This window comes from Physella acuta, unplaced genomic scaffold (assembly GCF_028476545.2).
Source record: "Physella acuta isolate Inbredline_101_S28 unplaced genomic scaffold, ASM2847654v3 ptg001995l, whole genome shotgun sequence".
NCBI lineage: Eukaryota > Metazoa > Mollusca > Gastropoda > Physidae > Physella > Physella acuta.
Window position 1 is genome coordinate 257,961 of NW_026733500.1, and position 19,540 is coordinate 277,500.

At 36.0% G+C, this 19,540-nt stretch overlaps 2 protein-coding genes across 5 annotated transcripts; one reads left to right on the top strand and one right to left on the bottom strand.

The window, feature by feature from the left end:
- Positions 1-46: 46 nt before the first annotated feature.
- LOC131931630 (putative tubulin polyglutamylase TTLL9) lies at positions 47-9,219 on the bottom strand. 3 transcript variants are annotated; one of them, XM_059288439.1, is made up of 14 exons: positions 9,049-9,219; positions 7,805-7,859; positions 7,411-7,488; positions 6,256-6,370; positions 5,420-5,507; positions 5,160-5,191; positions 4,692-4,826; positions 4,210-4,350; positions 3,320-3,407; positions 2,617-2,738; positions 1,986-2,119; positions 1,115-1,228; positions 682-809; positions 47-242 (listed from the first exon to the last, which is right to left on the bottom strand). In XM_059288439.1, the coding sequence occupies exons 1-14, from the start codon at positions 9,074-9,076 to the stop codon at positions 169-171; spliced, it is 1,332 nt and encodes a 443-aa protein (XP_059144422.1). In that variant the 5' UTR covers positions 9,077-9,219; the 3' UTR covers positions 47-168. The 3 variants fall into 3 exon arrangements, with proteins under 3 accessions (XP_059144422.1, XP_059144423.1, XP_059144424.1); XM_059288440.1 differs by lacking the exon at positions 6,256-6,370 and adding an exon at positions 7,113-7,221; XM_059288441.1 differs by lacking the exons at positions 7,411-7,488; positions 7,805-7,859; positions 9,049-9,219 and adding an exon at positions 7,113-7,221.
- Positions 9,220-13,641: 4,422 nt separating this feature from the next.
- Positions 13,642-16,131, top strand: LOC131931631 (uncharacterized). Of its 2 annotated transcripts, none has more exons than XM_059288442.1 (2): positions 13,642-13,765; positions 14,854-16,131. In XM_059288442.1, the coding sequence occupies exon 2, from the start codon at positions 15,082-15,084 to the stop codon at positions 16,018-16,020; it is 939 nt and encodes a 312-aa protein (XP_059144425.1). In that variant the 5' UTR covers positions 13,642-13,765; positions 14,854-15,081; the 3' UTR covers positions 16,021-16,131. The 2 variants fall into 2 exon arrangements, with proteins under 2 accessions (XP_059144425.1, XP_059144426.1); XM_059288443.1 differs by lacking the exon at positions 13,642-13,765 and adding an exon at positions 14,691-14,754.
- Positions 16,132-19,540: the final 3,409 nt, after the last annotated feature.

Sequence of the window (19,540 nt, forward strand, 5' to 3'; positions counted from 1 at the left end):
GATAAAAACTTTGTTTAACGAAAGATAAAAGAATAAACAGAGAAGATCACGTGCAGTAAAGTATAATTTATTCTCCTGAATGATTGTAAACAAAATAACAAAGGTGAGTTTAAAAGCTGCACTACTTTGGGGACAAGACTTCCACACTGTTTTACGATCACTCCGATGTCATGATAACTTTTTTAAAGCCTCAGCTGTTTGGTAGATTTCACGTAAATTTTCTAATCTGTCATTAATGCATCCTGAAAATTTGAATAGCAACTAAAATAAAAAAGTATTTTAATGGACTTATAAAAACCCAGTTCCATTTGGGTTTTAAAAAGTTAATTAAAAAAGATAATTCGCTTATAATTGAGTGGTATTTGTTTTTTTTATATTAATTAGATATGGAATGAAAAAGTTAACAAAAGATGATATGCTAACTAAAAAGTTTCTATTAAAAGTAATGACTAAGCTGCATTGGATAACTAGCTAATTTGTTAACACATTTTTTAATATAACTAGCCAATTTATTGAAGAAATATTTTGTTTTGCTGTTTTCTGTCAAGCCTCAGTTTACTAAACAGGCAGATTTAAGCCTAATTGTTGACTATACAAAATAGCAAGCTAAAGAACTACCATAGACTTACAAATGTACAAACTGTTTTTCATACAGTGAATAGCTTGGTATTAAGTTCTCACCTAAGTTAGCATTAGTTGATGCTGTCTGAAGACTAACCACATCCTCCATTCCTCCTTCATCTAAGAACACAGGCCCATCATCCCACATCAGATCAAACAACCCAACCTTCTTTTCTTTTCCTGTCAGCCTGCATCAACAAGTTACACAAGAACCTTACCACATTTAATACTCTAATTCAAAGGATAAACCACACTCTCTTTGATAATGATATGATTTAAGAATGTAAGGATTAAGTTCAAATTGAAATATTTAAAATCAAGTAATACATTTATTATGTTTATTTGTCTTCTTTGATACTGATTTTTTTCCAAGTCAAGCATCAAAACTTTTAATAACTTAATAACTATCTACTGTTAGCATCTAAAAACCTACTGTTAATATCTAAAAACCTACTACCAGTATCTAACAACCTCCTGTCAATATGATACCAACCTATTTTCTAAGTCAAGAACATTGAGCACGTCATTGAGCAGTCCAAATTTGAGGTCGTAATCTTCCTGGTTGCTGGCTGTCAGGGAGGGCGAGGCATTGATCTCAATCAACCACCTGTATGACAATTCATCTTGTACAAACCCATGTTTACAATTTTATTGATCTCAATCAACCACCTGTATGACAATTCATCTTGTACAAACCCATGTTTACAATTTTATTGATCTCAATCAACCACCTGTATGACAATTCATCTTGTACAAACCCATGTTTACAATTTTATTGATCTCAATCAGCCACCTGTATGACAATTCATCTTGTACAAACCCATGTTTAGAATTTTATTGATCTCAATCAGCCACCTGCATGACAATTCATCTTGTACAAACCCATGTTTATAATTTTATTGATCTCAATCAGCCACCTACATGACAATTTATCTGGTACAAACCCATGTTTGTATTTTTAGAGCAAAAACCACCTATCACTATGCTGACATTCAAGAATAAACCAGACAAGAAAATCTAATCTATTAGAACTGTGTGTTTGTGTAAATAATGTATTCAAACTTGCAGTTTTAACTTTAAACCAAGTTAATATTTTATTAATTCTTTGGTGAAAAACAATCACTATAATATGTTTAAAAAAATGACCTTGTTTAAAAACAACCAGCAATGTTTAAAACAATCAAAGCTTGTTTGAAACAATCACAAAGCAATCATGTTTGAAACAATCACAAAGCAATCATGTTTGAAACAATCACAAAGCAATCATGTTTGAAACAATCACAAAGCAATCATGTTTGAAACAATCACAAAGCAATCATGTTTGAAACAATCACAAAGCAATCATCATCTGTTATGTGACTTACGGTTTGAGGTTGGAATCAATTAGAATATCATAGCCATACAACTCAAAGCAATGCTTATCATTGATGATAACACGTTGACAGGATTGCAGGCTCAGGATAAAAATATTGGTCATTTGTTGAAACAGTGTGTTCACCTATGGATAAAAATATTGGTCATTTGTTGAAACAGTGTTCACCTGTGGATAAAAATATTGATCATTTATTGAAACTGTATTCACAGGCAGAGGATAAACATGTGATGATTCAAGCCAAATTATTACAAGAGAATGACAGGGCTATATAATAGTGTGCATGAGCCCAGTGATCTAATTTTTGTATTATGTTATGTCAATCTTTTGTTTGATATGTGTGACTTATGGATGACTTAAGTCATATATGACTTTGTTTATACATGTTTTAAGGTATGTATGAATTGAAATTTGTATGATGTAAGGATTTCAGATATGTATCAAATCAAAGATGTAAGACTTCTTATGTTTTGACTTCAGTAAGCATTGGCAGCTGATAGTAACTATTGTAAGTTCTGAGCCAGTGATTCAACCAATCAAACGTTATTATGATTCCTTGCCAGATACATAAAATCATTTATAAGATAAAAAGCCACCTCCTATTGGAGAAATAAAGTACTGACATTTTGCTGGCCATGTTTGGCTGTGAGGTACATGCGCAGCTGTTGTGTGGACCATTTGCATCCTTTCTCAGGGTCATAGTCTGGGGCTGTCTTCTGTATGGCAACATTTGTAAGATGGATGTCTATAAGCTAAGGAAATAATCTTCTATATATTAAAATGAGTAAGATTGATGTCTATAAGCTAAGGAAATAATCTTCTATATAGCAACATTTGTAAGATGGATGTCTACAAGCTAAGGAAATAATCTTCTATATGGCAACATTTGTAATATGGGTGTCTACAAAGTAATGTAATGTTTCCTTTCAAACCTGACGGTCTATGGGGCAAGTGAAGTAGAGTTCACTTGTTTCTGTGACCTCGGCATATGAAGAGATAGTGTGGTCAGCACTATGCCCAGCCGCCTTTACTTTCCCTTACATGAGTTAGGTACCCATCAGAGTTGGGTGGACTCAGGGACGGTCTACTGACTTGAAACCGGATTCGAACTCGAGACTAACGGGTTAGCAGTCCAGCTCTCTACCGCTAGACCACTCCGTCCCATGGGTGTCTACAAACTAAGGAAATATTCTTTTGATTTGTGATGAGAAAACAGTAACTTTAGATGATGATGTGAATGTTTTAAAAATCTAAAGCCAACAAATCTTAGTATTTGTTAAAACTAAAATTTGAAAAAGCAAGCAGTTAAAAATGTTATTAGGATACAGTTATCGTCAATCGTGTCTAAAGAGTATCTGTTATTGGCAAATCGCGCAAAACCACTTCTGTATAAATAAACTTTCAGGGGATTGTACTGCAAAAAATTGCAAGAGACAAAATATTAGTTATTTATTATTAGAAAATATTGAATGGTTTATAAACAAGTTTAAAAAGATAAGCTAGTCAAGAATGTAGGCCTAAATTTTATTAGTAAAGCAATTCTAAATGACCAAATAAAGTTAAAATAAGATAAAATAATGTGAGTTATTCCTCCCAAATATTAAGCAAAACATTAGTATAAAACCAGGAAGTTAACTGTTTTTTCCCCCACCTAATTAAAGTGACACAATCACCTGCAAGTAGTAATTATTTTTTAATCAGACAGTATAGTCTTGTGAAAGTGAGATTACTTTATTACATGACACAACTGTGTGTACTATCATGCTACCAATAAACAGCTAAAGGTCTGATCACCTAAACGTAGAATGTTGATTTTTTATAAAATCATACAAACATTAGCAGATATCTAAAACATCATCTCTAAAATCAAATTTACTTACAGATGTAACTAAAACATAAACCCTAATATCAAATTTACTTACAGATGTAACTAAAACATAAACCCTAATATCAAATTTACTTACAGATGTAACTAAAACATAAACCCTAATATCAAATTTACTTACAGATGTAACTAAAACATGAACCCTAGTATCAAATTTACTTACAGATGTAACTAAAACATAAACCCTAATATCAAATTTACTTACAGATGTAACTAAAACATAAACCCTAATATCAAATATACTTACAGATGTAACTAAAACATAAACCCTAATATCAAATTTACTTACAGATGTAACTAAAACATAAACCCTAATATCAAATTTACTTACAGATGTAACTAAAACATAAACCCTAATATCAAATTTACGTCCACCAATAAGATAAGGGTTTTCAATGTAATGCTGCACCACGTAAGTTTCAATGGGCTGGGTTCCATCAACCTGCTGTAGCTGTGGCTGGTACTCAACACCCTACACAGCACAAAGATTAAACCATCAGTTACTTTCATTTATAAAATACCAATGTTGATTTTAGTACTAAAATTGTCCCATTTCAGATTTTTAAAAGTTATAATGAAAATTATTTCTCTAAGGTAATAGTTAAGAAAAAACAAAATAGAAGAGAAGTATCAGGTGCAGAATTTAATAGAAATGTACTAATTTTTCATGCATCTCTTATAACCTAAAAAAAATAATTTTTTATTAAAGTATAAATTATACCAAGCTTATCTGCAGCCCTAATCTTAGTATCCCTAGGCTTTTTACATCTCTTTGACAGTCACTTATCATTTATAAGAGTTTCTCGTGCTTACCCGCTTCCAGTCAGTGATGTCCTTTAATCTCTTGAACAGGAAGATTCCTTTCCCTTGAGACTTTGCTATTGGTTTCATTATCCAAATACTACCAGGATTTCGTCGAAACTCATCTACGAAGATGTGATACTCTGACTACAAAGAGATTCATTTTTAAAATATTTCTTAAAAATGAAACTTAACAAGTGATGTATATTTTGCAAAGATTGAATACACAGGAAACATAAAAATAATGTATTTGTGTTAAGTTATTGTCTTCTTAAATTGATAAAGTGTAAGGCATTTTATGATGGGTCAAATATTCTTATAACTAAAATATCTGTTAACTTTATTTTACTTCAGAACTTTATAGCAGCCTAATTAAAAAAAATTACCTTACAATTACAGTTAAATGCAAGAATATCTTTAATTGCTACACAAACAAAAGCAATTACAGAGATTTGTGATTTCTAAAAACAAATTACTTACTGGGAGCTCGAATGTAGCTGGAAAAAAGTCACATTTATGAAAGTCAAGGAGAACTATGCTATTATACTGTTTAAATATATTTACATTAATAATATATGTGAAGGCATTATAAAGAATGAACTAATGTTGCAATCAATTTAAATTTGTGAAAAAATTCAGACCTTAATAATTCTTTGTGTATTAAAAAATAAAGATATTTCTCTGTGAAAAATGATGTCAATTGTATCGAGATAATAAAATGACTAGAAGCTGTAAAGGATATTTTTGGGCTTCTACTTTTCCAGAATCACGCTCTAACTGTCTACGGAGTCTTTTCAAGTTTTTCACCATCAAATTTTTTCTTGTCAGCTGAGGAAGCATCATTAAAAGTTCAGTAAAACAAAACAAAAAACAAGATTCTTTAAACACCTCTACATATATACAACTTTATCCACAGTAAAACAAAAATCTTCAAACATCTAACAAAGCATCATGTTAAAGTTCAGTAATACAAACAAAATTCAATTAACACCTTTATACAAGCATAACTTTAATTTTGAAAATGTAATTATTATTTGTTAAAGGCCAATGATAAATGTGACTTGATATGGATGTATTAAAAATGAGCATTTTTATGTATATTTATAAAGCAAAATAAAAACAAATAGGAATATGAGAAATGATAGTGAGCAAATACGTGATATTCAAGTGTATATAAGAAAAGAGATTATGTGAAACAATAAGGTTTTGGGTAAAAAGTCTTGAAGATATGGAAATGTGACCATTTGGTTTGAAGGATATATAAAAAGTAAAATTATACCTCGTCATTGAGTGTTATTTTGACAACAAAGATTAATTTTATATGGACAAAACATATATTGTCAAAACTATTGAATTTGTTAGAACAAGAATCAAAACATTTTTAAAACATTAAACATCATTTTGTTTTTAAGTTCTTAATGTTTAACTATCTTCTTGCTATAAATATATCTTACCAAGTGAAAAAGATAAAGAAAAACTGTTATGAAAAAAGTCTCTGAAAGAAAAGATTTCATTTAACAAAAATTTATTTGATCCGTATTTCTATCAGAGCTATCTACCAGGAACACAGCTGTACCTCATAATGATTACGAAAGTGATTAATTCTCATTTGGTCCTCCAGGTATGCCCTGTCAAATATTTCTTTCATCCACCACACATCAGCCCAGTAGAAGTCCCACGATCCTCCCTCACTAAAGGCATGTTCAATAAAACAAGTAAATCTCAAGTGACTTCAGTAGACTGGTGAAAACAGAGACTACCCACCAAAAATACCATCTATTATCTTCATTTAATTAACTGCATAAATAATTTTATTGCTAATGGTTTATGGTTTCTTGTTATCTTTGAAAATACATATTTAACTAAATAAACAACAAAACCTATATGAACTTCACCACACAAAGTCATTAAAGCTTCTGGCATTTGTTAATTAAGTTAATAGGATAATGCAAGGCAAATTATGGTACATAATAGAGATCTAGCTTTTAATAAAGATTAAATACTCTAAATATTGTGATTTGTTATGTTTTGCTTGTTAGTATTATTATTTTAGTCCACTTTAAAGTTGATAAAAAATGAATACTATTTTACAATTTTTAAAGAAAATAATATGAAAAGCAAAATAATTTATTAAATAAAACATGTCTTAAAAATTAATATTTAAATTTTAAATGATTCTACTCATCTACAAACAAACCAATGAACTAGAACTAAAAACTTAAATATTCTTCACTTTTTAACCTAACTTAAAAATATATATGCAGTACAAAATTGAAGAAATAAATCACAATTATAGTTTTCAGATCTACTGTTGATAAAGCACACATTGATTCAAATGGACAACAACAAAAATCAGGATAAGCTGAACACTGAGTGATGATGTGCAAAATAGTGGGTCGCTAAAGTGAACATCTAGGAAATGATTTTTATAACCTCGAAAAAGTTTCTGAAGTGGCTGACCCTAGAGTTCAGAGGAAAAAATATATTCTCCTCCTCATTGTTTAACCAATCTTTGTCACACCAGCAGAAATCCCACTCAGCACTGAAACATGATCACATACATTCAGAAATGTGCTTGAAGTTCATCGACATCACAAATATTCCAGAGACAAGCCTTGCAAGCCATATAATCTACCTTGATTATTATAATCTTTCAAAATATAACCTTAACTCTCTAACAAATGTAGATATTCTTACAAAAAAATATAATTACTACTTTAAAAAAATTTACTTTGTTACTTCCACCCATCCTGGCCTGGCTTTTAGCACATCTAAAATTGTGTTTTGAAGAGAACAGCGAAAACGAATGCTGCAAATAAAAAGAGTTAATTATTAAAGAAAAAAATTACATTATTTAAAGCTAAGTTTTATACTTAGTGATTTTTTTAAAACATTCAAATTTTCACATATCCCATTTTTTTCATCCTGGAAATGTTACTTTTTTAATACAAAGATTAAAGAAAGCAAATAATTTCAAAAACAAAAATCATACAGACAACCCTAAAAAGGTATAAATGGAATCAGATGGTCTGATAGCAAATAAGTAAAGCTCTTAACACAGTGATCTAGAAATTATACGGTATATTTAATTTAATTATAAAACAATGCCTACATAACTCACCTACCTTGCTAGTTTTTGTTTAGCAACTGTTGGTCTAGATGTCCTGGGAGCAGGCTTTCCTGCAAAATTGTAAACAAGTAAATTAAAAAGTTATTTTATTTTATATAGGTAGCCATATATTATATGTAGGCCTTAAAATAATAACTTTATAACTTTTAAAGTAGTTTAATGGGTCAGTGTGGTCTGGTTGGTAAAGCTCATGGTCACTAAACAAAAAAGTCCTGAGTTTAAACACCTGCGTACATTAAAGTTCGATAGCTGGGGACAGCAACCCATCTAGGAGAGAAAACTCATTTTAAACAATACAAAAGATGTGAGAAATTCACCGGCGGAAGCTTGGTTCATATCCACCTTGGCACACAGAAGCATGGTATAAATATAAAATCAAATTTATTTCTCCACAAATCTTATAATTTCTGGAATGGAGTTCTTACAATCTAATAAAGGCAATTTAAATGTGATTTTCGAAGGCTATGTTTATGTCAAGCAAAAAGATTTGGCGAACGGCATTGCATCATTTGAGTGTGCGAAAAGACGGAACAAGGCAGAATGCAAAGCTAAGATAAAGATTCATGGTGAAAAGCTTGTTGGACATTGTAATGAACATTCACATGGATCAGATCCATCTCAACTAGAAGTGTGTAGAGTAGTGCAGCAGATGAAACAATTGGCAGAAGAAACAGAAGCAACGCCCAGCAGATCATCACTCAATCCATTACTACAATTAGTGGAGATGCAAAAGCCAAGCTGCCCTTGGCTCCACACATATGTTGTAATATTAGGCCTCAACATCAAACATTAAAACATCCCTGATCCAAGGAATATTGCTGATATAATTATTCCTGATCAATATAAAATGACATAAGATGGACAGCAATTTCATCTGTTCGATTCTGGTGCTGAGTCAAAAGGTAGTATGTTTTTGTTAACCTTAGGTTATTGGAAGTTAATCAGCTCTGGTTCATGGATGGTACATTGAAAACATCTCCTGCATTGTTTTCCATGCATTGGTCAATGGACTGTAATATTTGTATCTACTTTACTTACTAGTAGTAAGTAAAGTACATACTATTAATATAGTAGGTTACTACTTTAATGTACTTGTTAATGTTTGCCTTTAACTTAGCAGTTAGCAGCCTGCCAGTCAGCTCATTTCATTTTTTATTTTAGTTTTAGTTTTTGGCCCTATTATAGTATACTAACTAATTATTAATTATAGATTTACTCTATTTTACTTTTTAATATTACCTGCTGGTGGTACTGGCTGTTGACTCATATTGCACTTTTTAAAAATAATTTATAACTATGCTTTCAAAATAAAATAAAAGTAAGAATTGTTTTACATATTAAATATTATAGTATTCAACTACTAAATAAATGTTTAAAATAAGTTTGATTATGGTTCCTGTTGTCCATTGTCAACATAGAAACGGAAGCTAAGCCAGATTTTTTAACTTTACTTTTTTAACAACTTAAAAATATTTAATGAAGAAAATACAAATCAAATGGGTCCAAAACGCTCTTTCTGCATTATTTTAATATATGCAATGTTTATCATTTTCGGCTCTTTAGTTATCTTATTAGATAATTAATTTTAACTTTTACAGTCAATGGTCGCAACCTTAATCTACTATAGACGGCTTTGTCAAGTTTTAGGTGAAGTATTTTGTTTTAAAATTCAAACGAATGAGATAGAACGTATGGCGATACACCATTTCCAATTATTGGATTAAATTTAAATTGTATCAAATTATTCATAATTAATTTGTTATCCTTTAAAATTACAATTAATATTTAGAAATATTTGATTACAACATGAGTTTATGGTGAAATCATTTGGTATCATATGCAATTGTTCGTCATCTATTTTGCAAAATTGTTGACAGTTATTTTTCAAAAAAATATAGATAGGTGGGAGGGAAGAGGTTGGGGGGGGGGGTGTTGCTAAATAAAATCAACGAAACAGAAGCTTTGTTAGAATTTCCATCTCCAGCACCTGTGGCGTGGAAATTAAAACAATAATTATATTCCCACACGAGTTACCTCCCTTGCCCCACTTTAAAAAAAAAAAAAGGTATTTCCTGTAAGGTAACGTTAGATCTGACATTCCATGATTTACCTTGACCTTAACACACGCGTACTCAACTACGGGACTACGAACATTTGCACGTGCTCTATTTTTATTGGTCTGTTTTCTCCAGCTGGGTTCTGTGTGTTTAATGTCATACTGTAGCCAAACTGGTGTAGCCACGTTAGGGACCGTTGTCAAATTAATGGTTCTGTGTGTTTAATGTCATACTGTAGCCAAACTGGTGTAGCCATGTTAGGGACCATAGTCACACATATATATATATATATATATATATATATATATATATATATATATATATATATATATATATATATTTGTCAGAGATCAGCCCGTACATATACAGTTATACATTATATTCTAAGCAATGTTCATAACAGAATATTAAAGAGTTTCACATTAGCAAAATTTTTTGACGGGCCTTCATTTGTCCACACATACAGAAATCAATCTAAGCCTAAGCAACACTGATGTGGCCCTGTTACTAACTGTAGCCATATTCGTGTTAGTAAATAAGCTACTGCAACATCAATATTCCTGTTCTTGTATCCTTACCAGTAGTTGCCTCATTAGTTTTTTTTTCTTTTTTTTTTTGTGCGTTTGTGAGCAATTTATTGTTGCATCGCTTGGTTTTTCGCTACTAGTAAACAGCGCTTCAAAAATGCTAATAAGTTATTACGTTTCAATGTGTAGCCTATACACAATTTTTTGTTCTTGCTAAAAAAAAAAAATCATTTTCAAGTGTAGGCTACTTATACCTGCCATAAATGTGTATACCTTAACTCCCCCTCCCTCTGTAGCCCACACTACACCTTTTCTCTGCCTATCTTCCCACCTTTACTTTCCACGCCATGGAATTTTGTTCCACCGGTCAAAGCTGATCCCCCTCCCCCCTCCCCCCACCTTTTGCAGCCGACCAGCTGGGGCTGTGCACGCCTAACACTGCCAGTCCATCCCGTAGCCTTGTGTTGCTACACGTTCGATGGTTGAGTTGGCCTCTACACCTGACCCGTGGATGGGTGGAAACCCGTGAGTAGTTTTTGTTTGTTTGTTTTTTAACTGCTAGCCTACCCACACCAGCTCTCTACCAAGCATTCAAGTTAAAGTTGTTTTGTAAAACCCAACCCAAAATCGTTATATTTTAATTCTTTTTCACCTAATAGATCTAATAAATACATCTCTTATTTGATATTGATCATATAAAGCCTGAATGAATAATTAGAATAGTCAATTATTATTTGGGTTTTAGTGCACAAGAATGATTATCAACAATTCTGACTATTTGATTATAAGAGTATAGTACGGCTAACATAATTATTTAACTAGAAACAACAAAATAAAAATGTATGCCTGTATAACATGTAACAACGTAATTAACTTTAAATAATGAATATAATCAAAATCTACACAATTGCTTCTTAACAAACAGCCTATTTCCTTTCTTTGCTTCTTTTTTGTTAGGCTGATTATTGGCGAATATATTTTAAAATTTATTAGGCCCAAACGATTAATAACTTGAAAGAAAAACACACAGAATGCAAGAGGTGAGGGATTATCAGCAAGTTGTGTTTATTACAACGCCATGTGTTACTTCACAGATCTTTAGCGCATTACACAAGAAAGGGGAGATAAACAAAAATAGGGAAATAATACTAGCTAAAGGGGATGTAATTCATATGGGAATGAGAACAGCTGTTGGCAGCTTAATGATTTCATGGCGTAATAGTGGTAGTCCATAAACGAAGTCACGTTTTTTCTGGGTCGACTTTTAACGCTCCCCTTCAATGTCGCTCAGACATTGTCAGAGAAAGCACCCACACCTCCCCAAACTGACATGACACTAAAGCCTCCCCTCCAAAATTTCAACTTTTCGTTTTTGATACCAAACTTTCATTCTACACTATATTATTAAGTTGTTGTCCCTAAAGAAATAGATGTAGACATTCATATTAAATTAAAGTCGGTGCATAGATTAGAATGAGGTATCTAGTTCGGGCGTATGTTAAGTATCCATCATCAGCAATATTAACTATGCGAGTATGGGAGTACGATCAGTGGCGGAACTAGAAAAAAAGGCTCCCCTGCAAAACAAAAAAATTGCCCCCCCCCCCTAGATAGTGAGCATCGGCATGTCTGGTATGCACGTGGTGTGTTATTTTGAATTAAAATGTATTTTTAATGTTTTCTAAACCCGTGGCGTGTGTTTCGGACCACGTGGTTTAGGCCAGTGTGTTTAGGAGTGTTTCCTAAACTGGTGTGAATGCGTGTGTGCATTTACCTGATTGTTTTATGATGTGTTATTGACTAGGATTGGCTTAGTCAATAGTCGGTTGTTTTAGACAGTAATTAGATTAGCATATTTTAGTTGCCTCGAGTTTTAGGTTGTTTAAAATTAATGTGTGTGCTGTTTCGTGCAACGTCATGTTGAGTATCGCTTGCTTTGTGTCTGCCTTCATTGGGGCCTTAGCGGAGTGTGTTAACTTAATGTTATCAATATAGATGTTGTTTATGTAGACCAATGGCTTCGGGCTGCTCCTTGTGTAGGAAAGATTGGTTCTACGATGAATTTGTTTACACGTTATTTTTAAGTTGCTAGTTCTTCTTTAGACAGTGGTTAGTTGTTTTTGAGAATTGCTTTTAGAATTGTATAGTAGGGATTAGTTTTACTCGAGGCTTTAGCTAGGTAGTAGTAGGTAGCATTTTGAACTTGTGTATATATTTATGTATATATCTGCCATTACCATGCATTTTTCTTATGTTTTCCTTTTCTTTTTCTCTTCCCCCCCCCCTTCCAGTGAGGTTGCTTGGGCAACTTGGCTGGGTGTTTTGTTATATATGAATTGTTTTGTTTGGTGTAAAAAGTTTGTTGTGGACGTATTGTATTCTACGTAATGTATTGTACGTAGTGGTTTTACGTAGTGTTTTGTTTGGTGTGGACTTTTGGATGTCGAGAATGGATGAAGGGAGGTTTCTGTGTGTCAGGGCCTGGACCATCCTAGACATCATAAGTCGGCGCAACACCAGCAAATGGTCAAACGTAATGTTTTGTTTGATGTAAAAAGTTTGTTTCGTTTGGTTCTGTTTTGTGTCAGTTTTATCTATTCTTTTTTTATAACTTTTGGTTCCATGCAATAAATTTTATTAACTGTAAAAGTTTTTGTTTTATTTTAGTAGCTTATTATTTAGACCAAGGTTAGGGTTTAACCACTGTGGGTTCTACCACGGTTGCACTGACCGGACAGAGTAGTTAAGTAGATAAGCCTAGGGAAGGGTAGGGTAGATATTAGGTATCCCCCCCTAGCAGGGCTTACATATATTATGATTGATGTCAGAAATATATGCACAAAGCAGCTTGATTTGTGTTATGGTTTCTTGCGTTCTGTTTATTTTATAACTTTTTTGTATTTATATTATTGATTCTGAAAATATTCCTTTTTATAGCTATCAGTTACTGTAGAACAATCAGTGCTATAGTAGACCTGTTTGTATTTTACAAAACCACTATCAAGGTGCACGAAAGACATTATTTATTGAAAATATACGTTGTTATTTTTGGGCGGATTTCTGGCCCCCAAAACGCCATTCCCCCCCTCCCCCCCCCCCCCCATTTGCTGGTCTGGCGGCATGGTAGTTCGGCCCCTGAGTACGATACTATAAATACGATAAAATAAACTGAGATGTCAGGAAACTTTTTACTGCATTTTTACTAATTCTAAACTTCCGCTGCAAAAGTGATGACGTATAGCACACATTCACATACACAAATGTCCCCCATCATGTCCGAAGATACGAACTTAAAATTTCATTAAAGAGATTCAGAACTTATCAAGTAACTTAAATTAATCAAATCACGTGGGTTTTAACGATGGTGTTTCGGTAATATTTTTTATTATTTTCAAACGTAAATAACTACGATTTTATTATTTGGCCATAAAGACTATATTTAGTCTTTAGTAGATCTAGCTGATTTCTATAAAAAAGCTACGGCACAATGTAATGTTAGTATCTCAGTCAGTGGCGTAGGCAGGGGGGGGGTCATAACCTCCCCCCCATAGACCCCTCGGTATATATATATATATAAAGTATGAGGGGGGTGCAAATCGAAAGTTTGAGGGGGGGGGTGCAAATTGAAAGTTTGTCCCCGGGTAAAAATTGGACCCATTGATATGGTCGTATTATGGTAAGGACATTAATTAGGAGTAGTGTTAAGGCTGGGCTAATGCTAACGATATATTAAAAAAAAAAAACTTCATTAAAGCCTGTTTAAGTTGACAGTTTGATTGTTTGGGTTATCAGATTTTGTAACCATAGAAATACACATGTTTCGACCAGAGCTCGTTACGTGGACTATCAATTCCCCAACCCATGGCGGTTACTCATTTAAGCTGAGTAGCCTCGTGTATTTCACCGTGTACTACTTATAGTCAATAGTTAAGAAAGCAGTCAGATATTGTCAGATACATCCTTTCTCCTTCTACAACGTTGCTCAGTATATTGAAAGGGAATTATTTATATTGTTACTTTTCGTACCAAAATAATTTATCACCAGCTAAAGTTTCTAAAATATTTTGAAAACTTATAGATATGCTTGATGAGGTGTCTGTAAATTGAGGAATGATCTTACGGTGTTTTTCCCCTCGAAAATGTCCACCAAGCACTCTAACACCCACCCCTTTTAAATGGCATGTCCATAACCGTTCCTCAGTTTGCTATCAAATTTCCTGTCATTTTGTCCGTCAGATAACTTGCGTGCTCATCATTTTACCAGCCTTTCAGATTGGATGTCATTTCGTCAGTCACCGTTTAAGTTTGTCCGTAATTTCGTCAGTCAGACTTTTAGCCTGTCATGTTGTCCGCCAGCCAAAGTAAGTTTGGGATCCTAATGTAATCTAGAAACCGTATATTGCAGATCTTTCTTTTCTTCTATTCACATACTTACATTTTGGTGTCTGGACATCTTGCAGGTTAACTCTTGCTGCACCGGAAAAGTCGACATTAACCCCTTAAAGACGCCCATCTCTTGCGATGATGTGACTCTCTAGCACTAGAAGATTACCATTTCGATATCCATAACAACATAACAATGAGTGTATTCGAAAGTCTGCAACTCTGAATACAAAGACAGGATCGATTCTTGATGTACTTGACGTTGTTGTTGTTGGCAAGGCTCTGACCAGACCGTAGATACAAACATGCGGATTCTGTGTTTTGAAAGAGACAACATGACCCAGTGCACGGAACCGAACACCGATTCCGACATGTACACCGCCAGCTTCGAGCTTTACCCTTTTTACGAGGGCTCGACGTTCTCCTTCTACAAAGGCTTGCTGGACGGCAAAGGTCCACTGAGGGGTCAGTTCTGCGTTGTCCGGGCAATGCTGGACCGAGCTGGGTACGCCACGGACTGGGAGCAAGTCGTGAAGAGAGCCACGTACGCCCAGCTCCTCGCGGTGGAGTTCAACCGCCACGTCGGGTACAGCGCCGTCAACTTCCAGAGACCCATGCTGACCCAGGTCGAGACGGTCTCAGACTTCACCTGCGTCTTCCGGTGCTTTGTGCCGCACGACAAGAGGCTCCAGCGGGAGGAATACGTGACTCTAGAGCCGTTTATCGACGGGAAGTTTCGGAGATTTGACTTCCGTCCGGCGATTTCCTCTGTGGCTCTTCCGAACCACGAAGCGGAGGATAACGACGAAGGCGTGGTGGTGAACGATGACGTCAAGGATAACGCGAGCGACAACATCCCGGATGCTGCTGAAGAAAAAGCTTTCAATATGGCGGCTGCGTTCAGCCATTTCACCTGGCAGACGACCAAATCCATCCTGGTGTGTGACCTCCAGGGGTTCTTCTCGGGGCTGAGCTACACGCTGACCAACCCACGGATACACTCCGTCAAGGGCGAGTTCGGGGACATGGACGGCGGCTTGCGGGGGATCGCAGAATTCTTCTCCACCCACCGGTGTAACAACGTCTGCAGCAAGTGGGAGCCGTTCTCGTCCCCGCGGCACGTGCCGACCAAGGTCAACTTCTACCACATGCCGCAGGCCCCCTCCTCCTACTACAACTGCAACCCGGCCGAGCCCTCGGCGCCTCTACAGTTTGAGAATGGCTTTGAGTTTTCAGCTGTTTAAAAAACTCAACCATCATGTGTTTTTGTGTTAGCTTCAGCCAGGCGGTAATATAAAGTAACGGATCATAAGGGGTAACAAAGACAGCAAAGAAACGAAAAAAAAAAAAAAAAAAAACAACGGAAAAACCCAACAACAAACAAACAAAAAACAACAAATAAATTTAAACAACGTAAAAATAATCAGTGACCTAATGGAATGTGCTCGATTTTGAATTCTATTTTATTATTTTCTACTTTACATTGTACTTTGACCAAAACTTTACACTTTTTGCTGACACAATTTGTGTGTATTTTTGTGACATGCCTATAAGACTTGAATGGATGAGCAAAATGCTTACTTGATTACTTAGATTTTAAACGACTTGAAGATACGTCTCAATAATTCTGGACAAAGCTAGATGTTTTAATTACAAGCAATAAAATAAACCTGACGACATCGCGCCAAGCCAAACAAGCAGGACAAACAAATTTGACATCACTTCAGCATAATGTAAACAAGAGATTTTTCAATAAATGACGTCACTGGTGGGTTAAGGTGTATGACGATGCGTGCAGTGTTTCTTCTAGGCATCTCTCCTGCCCCCCCCCCCCCTCCTCCCCCCTCCCCCGCCCCGAAAAATGTCTACCCCCCGAACGAAATTAAATTTATAGAAAATATATACTTTTAGCAGTGTCCGCCCCCCCCCCCTAGAAGTTTTAGTCGTTCCCCCCCCCCCCCCCCGGAGAAAAAATATTGAAGAAGCACTGGATGCGTGATGAGGGATAGTGTGACGTATCATTTCTTTGACATTTGTAAAGGACAAAAACTATGGCGAATGCTATTTTTATATTCGGATATTGCTAAGTTTTGATATGATGAGGGAACACAGAGGGTTTGGCTTCTTGTGAGGATGTGTGATGTTGGTACCTGTAGTGTAGATTGAGTGAGGTCTAAACACGGGCATAGAAGACACGTAATTTAAAGGGGACCAATAAGTCAAAAGTGTATTTAAGCCAGTGGATCTTAACCTATTTAGAGGTACCGAACCCCACCAGGCTCAAATGTGCATTTACCGAACCCTTCTTAATAGTTCTATCGTCCACACTGACAAAATCCTATCGTGAACCATGTATGTCTTGACTCACCGACCCCCCGGGGCTCTATAGCACCTAGGTTAAGAACCACGGATTTATGTGTACATTGGGGAAAAAGTCTTCATTCTATTAGACAGTAATATTACATAATATTACGGGGGTCATAGATTGTTGGAAATTTGTATTGACAAATACATTAGAAACATATTTTAGTTTCATCTGTGAGCCTGAACTTTGAACCATAACTGTCCCACCCTTTTCAAACTACAATCTATGAGTTGTGTGTGCGAAAGGTAGAGGGGAAGGGGTGGGGCGAGATTTACTTGACATAAAACATATGCTAGACACAAAGGGAGATTAAAATGTTCAGTTTTGGGAGATAACCGAACGTATAGAATTATTTCCCCTAAAGCGTTTTTTTTTTTTTACAACTACTCTCAACGTCTGAATCGACCGGATGTGGAGCATAAAAAAACACTTTAGGTTTACGAAATAATATTTTTAACGTACGAGTGATTTGAAAACAACTTTATAAACAGATCTTGTGCAAGTTGTGGCTGTGTTTTTACTTGACTTGCTATTGTGTAACAACGACCAAATACATTTTTACCAGAGTGAAATGTGTATAATATTGACTTTAGTACATCTTTACTCACATGCGTTTATCAATGACTTAATACATCTTTACTGATGACCCAGCAGTTATTTACAGTCCAGTGCAATAAACATCTTTTTCTACTAACCTTCATGTATGTGTTCGCCTTTGTGTGCCCCTGTATATGTCAATAATATTTATGGGTTTTGTATAGGTATATCTATGTCAAGGCCTGCACACATACATGTGTGTTTGTAACGCTATCAATACCACAGTTGGTTACAAACAAGCATGGCTTCTGAGAGGGCGAGCAGTATCATAGAGTACGGTACAGTGCAGAATTGTACAGTATAGTACAGTGCAGTACGCTACGGTACGGTGCAGTACCATATCAAGTTGTTTTTTTTCTGCCGGTATGGATGTTAGAATTTGTACATAGGTAACGGTTACGGTAATTATTACTCTCAAGGCCTGGGTTAGGTCCAAGTTTATTATTACGTCCTTTGTTAGGTTAGGGTGGGTAGCGATATTTGGACAACAAGTCTTCGATATATCGCCCCAATTAGTATGTCTGTACTTTGGTTAGTTGACAAACAAGTGAATGCTACACTGAGTTGGACGTTCACTTTCTGGCTTACAACCCCAGTACTCAGGAGCTGAAACTCCAGCGTTGCATACAGTCCAGTGATAAACTCACAAGAACGTGGGTCTACGGCTGCCCAAACGTGGGTCTACGACTGCCCAAACGTGAGTCTACGACTGCCCAAACGTGGGTCTAAGACTGCCCAAACGTGAGTCTAAGACTGCCCAAACGTGAGTCTACGACTGCCCAAACGTGGGTCTAAGACTGCCCAAACGTGAGTCTAAGACTGCCCAAACGTGAGTCTAAGACTGCCCAAACGTGAGTCTAAGACTGCCCAAACGTGAGTCTAAGACTGCCCAAACGTGGGTCTAAGACTGCCCAAACGTGAGTCTACGACTGCCCAAACGTGGGTCTAAGACTGCCCAAACGTGGGTCTAAGACTGCCCAAACGTGGGTCTAAGACTGCCCAAACGTGGGTCTAAGACTGCCCAAACGTGAGTCTAAGACTGCCCAAACGTGAGTCTACGACTGCCCAAACGTGGGTCTAAGACTGCCCAAACGTGAGTCTACGACTGCCCAAACGTGGGTCTAAGACTGCCCAAACGTGAGTCTAAGACTGCCCAAACGTGAGTCTACGACTGCCCAAACGTGGGTCTAAGACTGCCCAAACGTGGGTCTAAGACTGCCCAAACGTGAGTCTAAGACTGCCCAAACGTGGGTCTAAGACTGCCCAAACGTGGGTCTAAGACTGCCCAAACGTGAGTCTACGACTGCCCAAACGTGAGTCTAAGACTGCCCAAACGTGGGTCTAAGACTGCCCAAACGTGGGTCTAAGACTGCCCAAACGTGAGTCTAAGACTGCCCAAACGTGAGTCTACGACTGCCCAAACGTGGGTCTAAGACTGCCCAAACGTGAGTCTAAGACTGCCCAAACGTGAGTCTACGACTGCCCAAACGTGAGTCTAAGACTGCCCAAACGTGGGTCTAAGACTGCCCAAACGTGGGTCTAAGACTGCCCAAACGTGAGTCTAAGACTGCCCAAACGTGAGTCTACGACTGCCCAAACGTGGGTCTAAGACTGCCCAAACGTGGGTCTACGACTGCCCAAAGGGTCCAGAAATCAGGTGGTCCGAACAAAAGGCCGACATGGAAAAAAGGCCGACACGGGCTTTTTGGCGGTCTGCCTTTTGGCTGTCGGCCTAGTGTTCTGTTGGCCTTATGTCCATGTTGGCCTTTAGGCCTGTCGGCCTTTTGTCTTGTCGGCCTTTT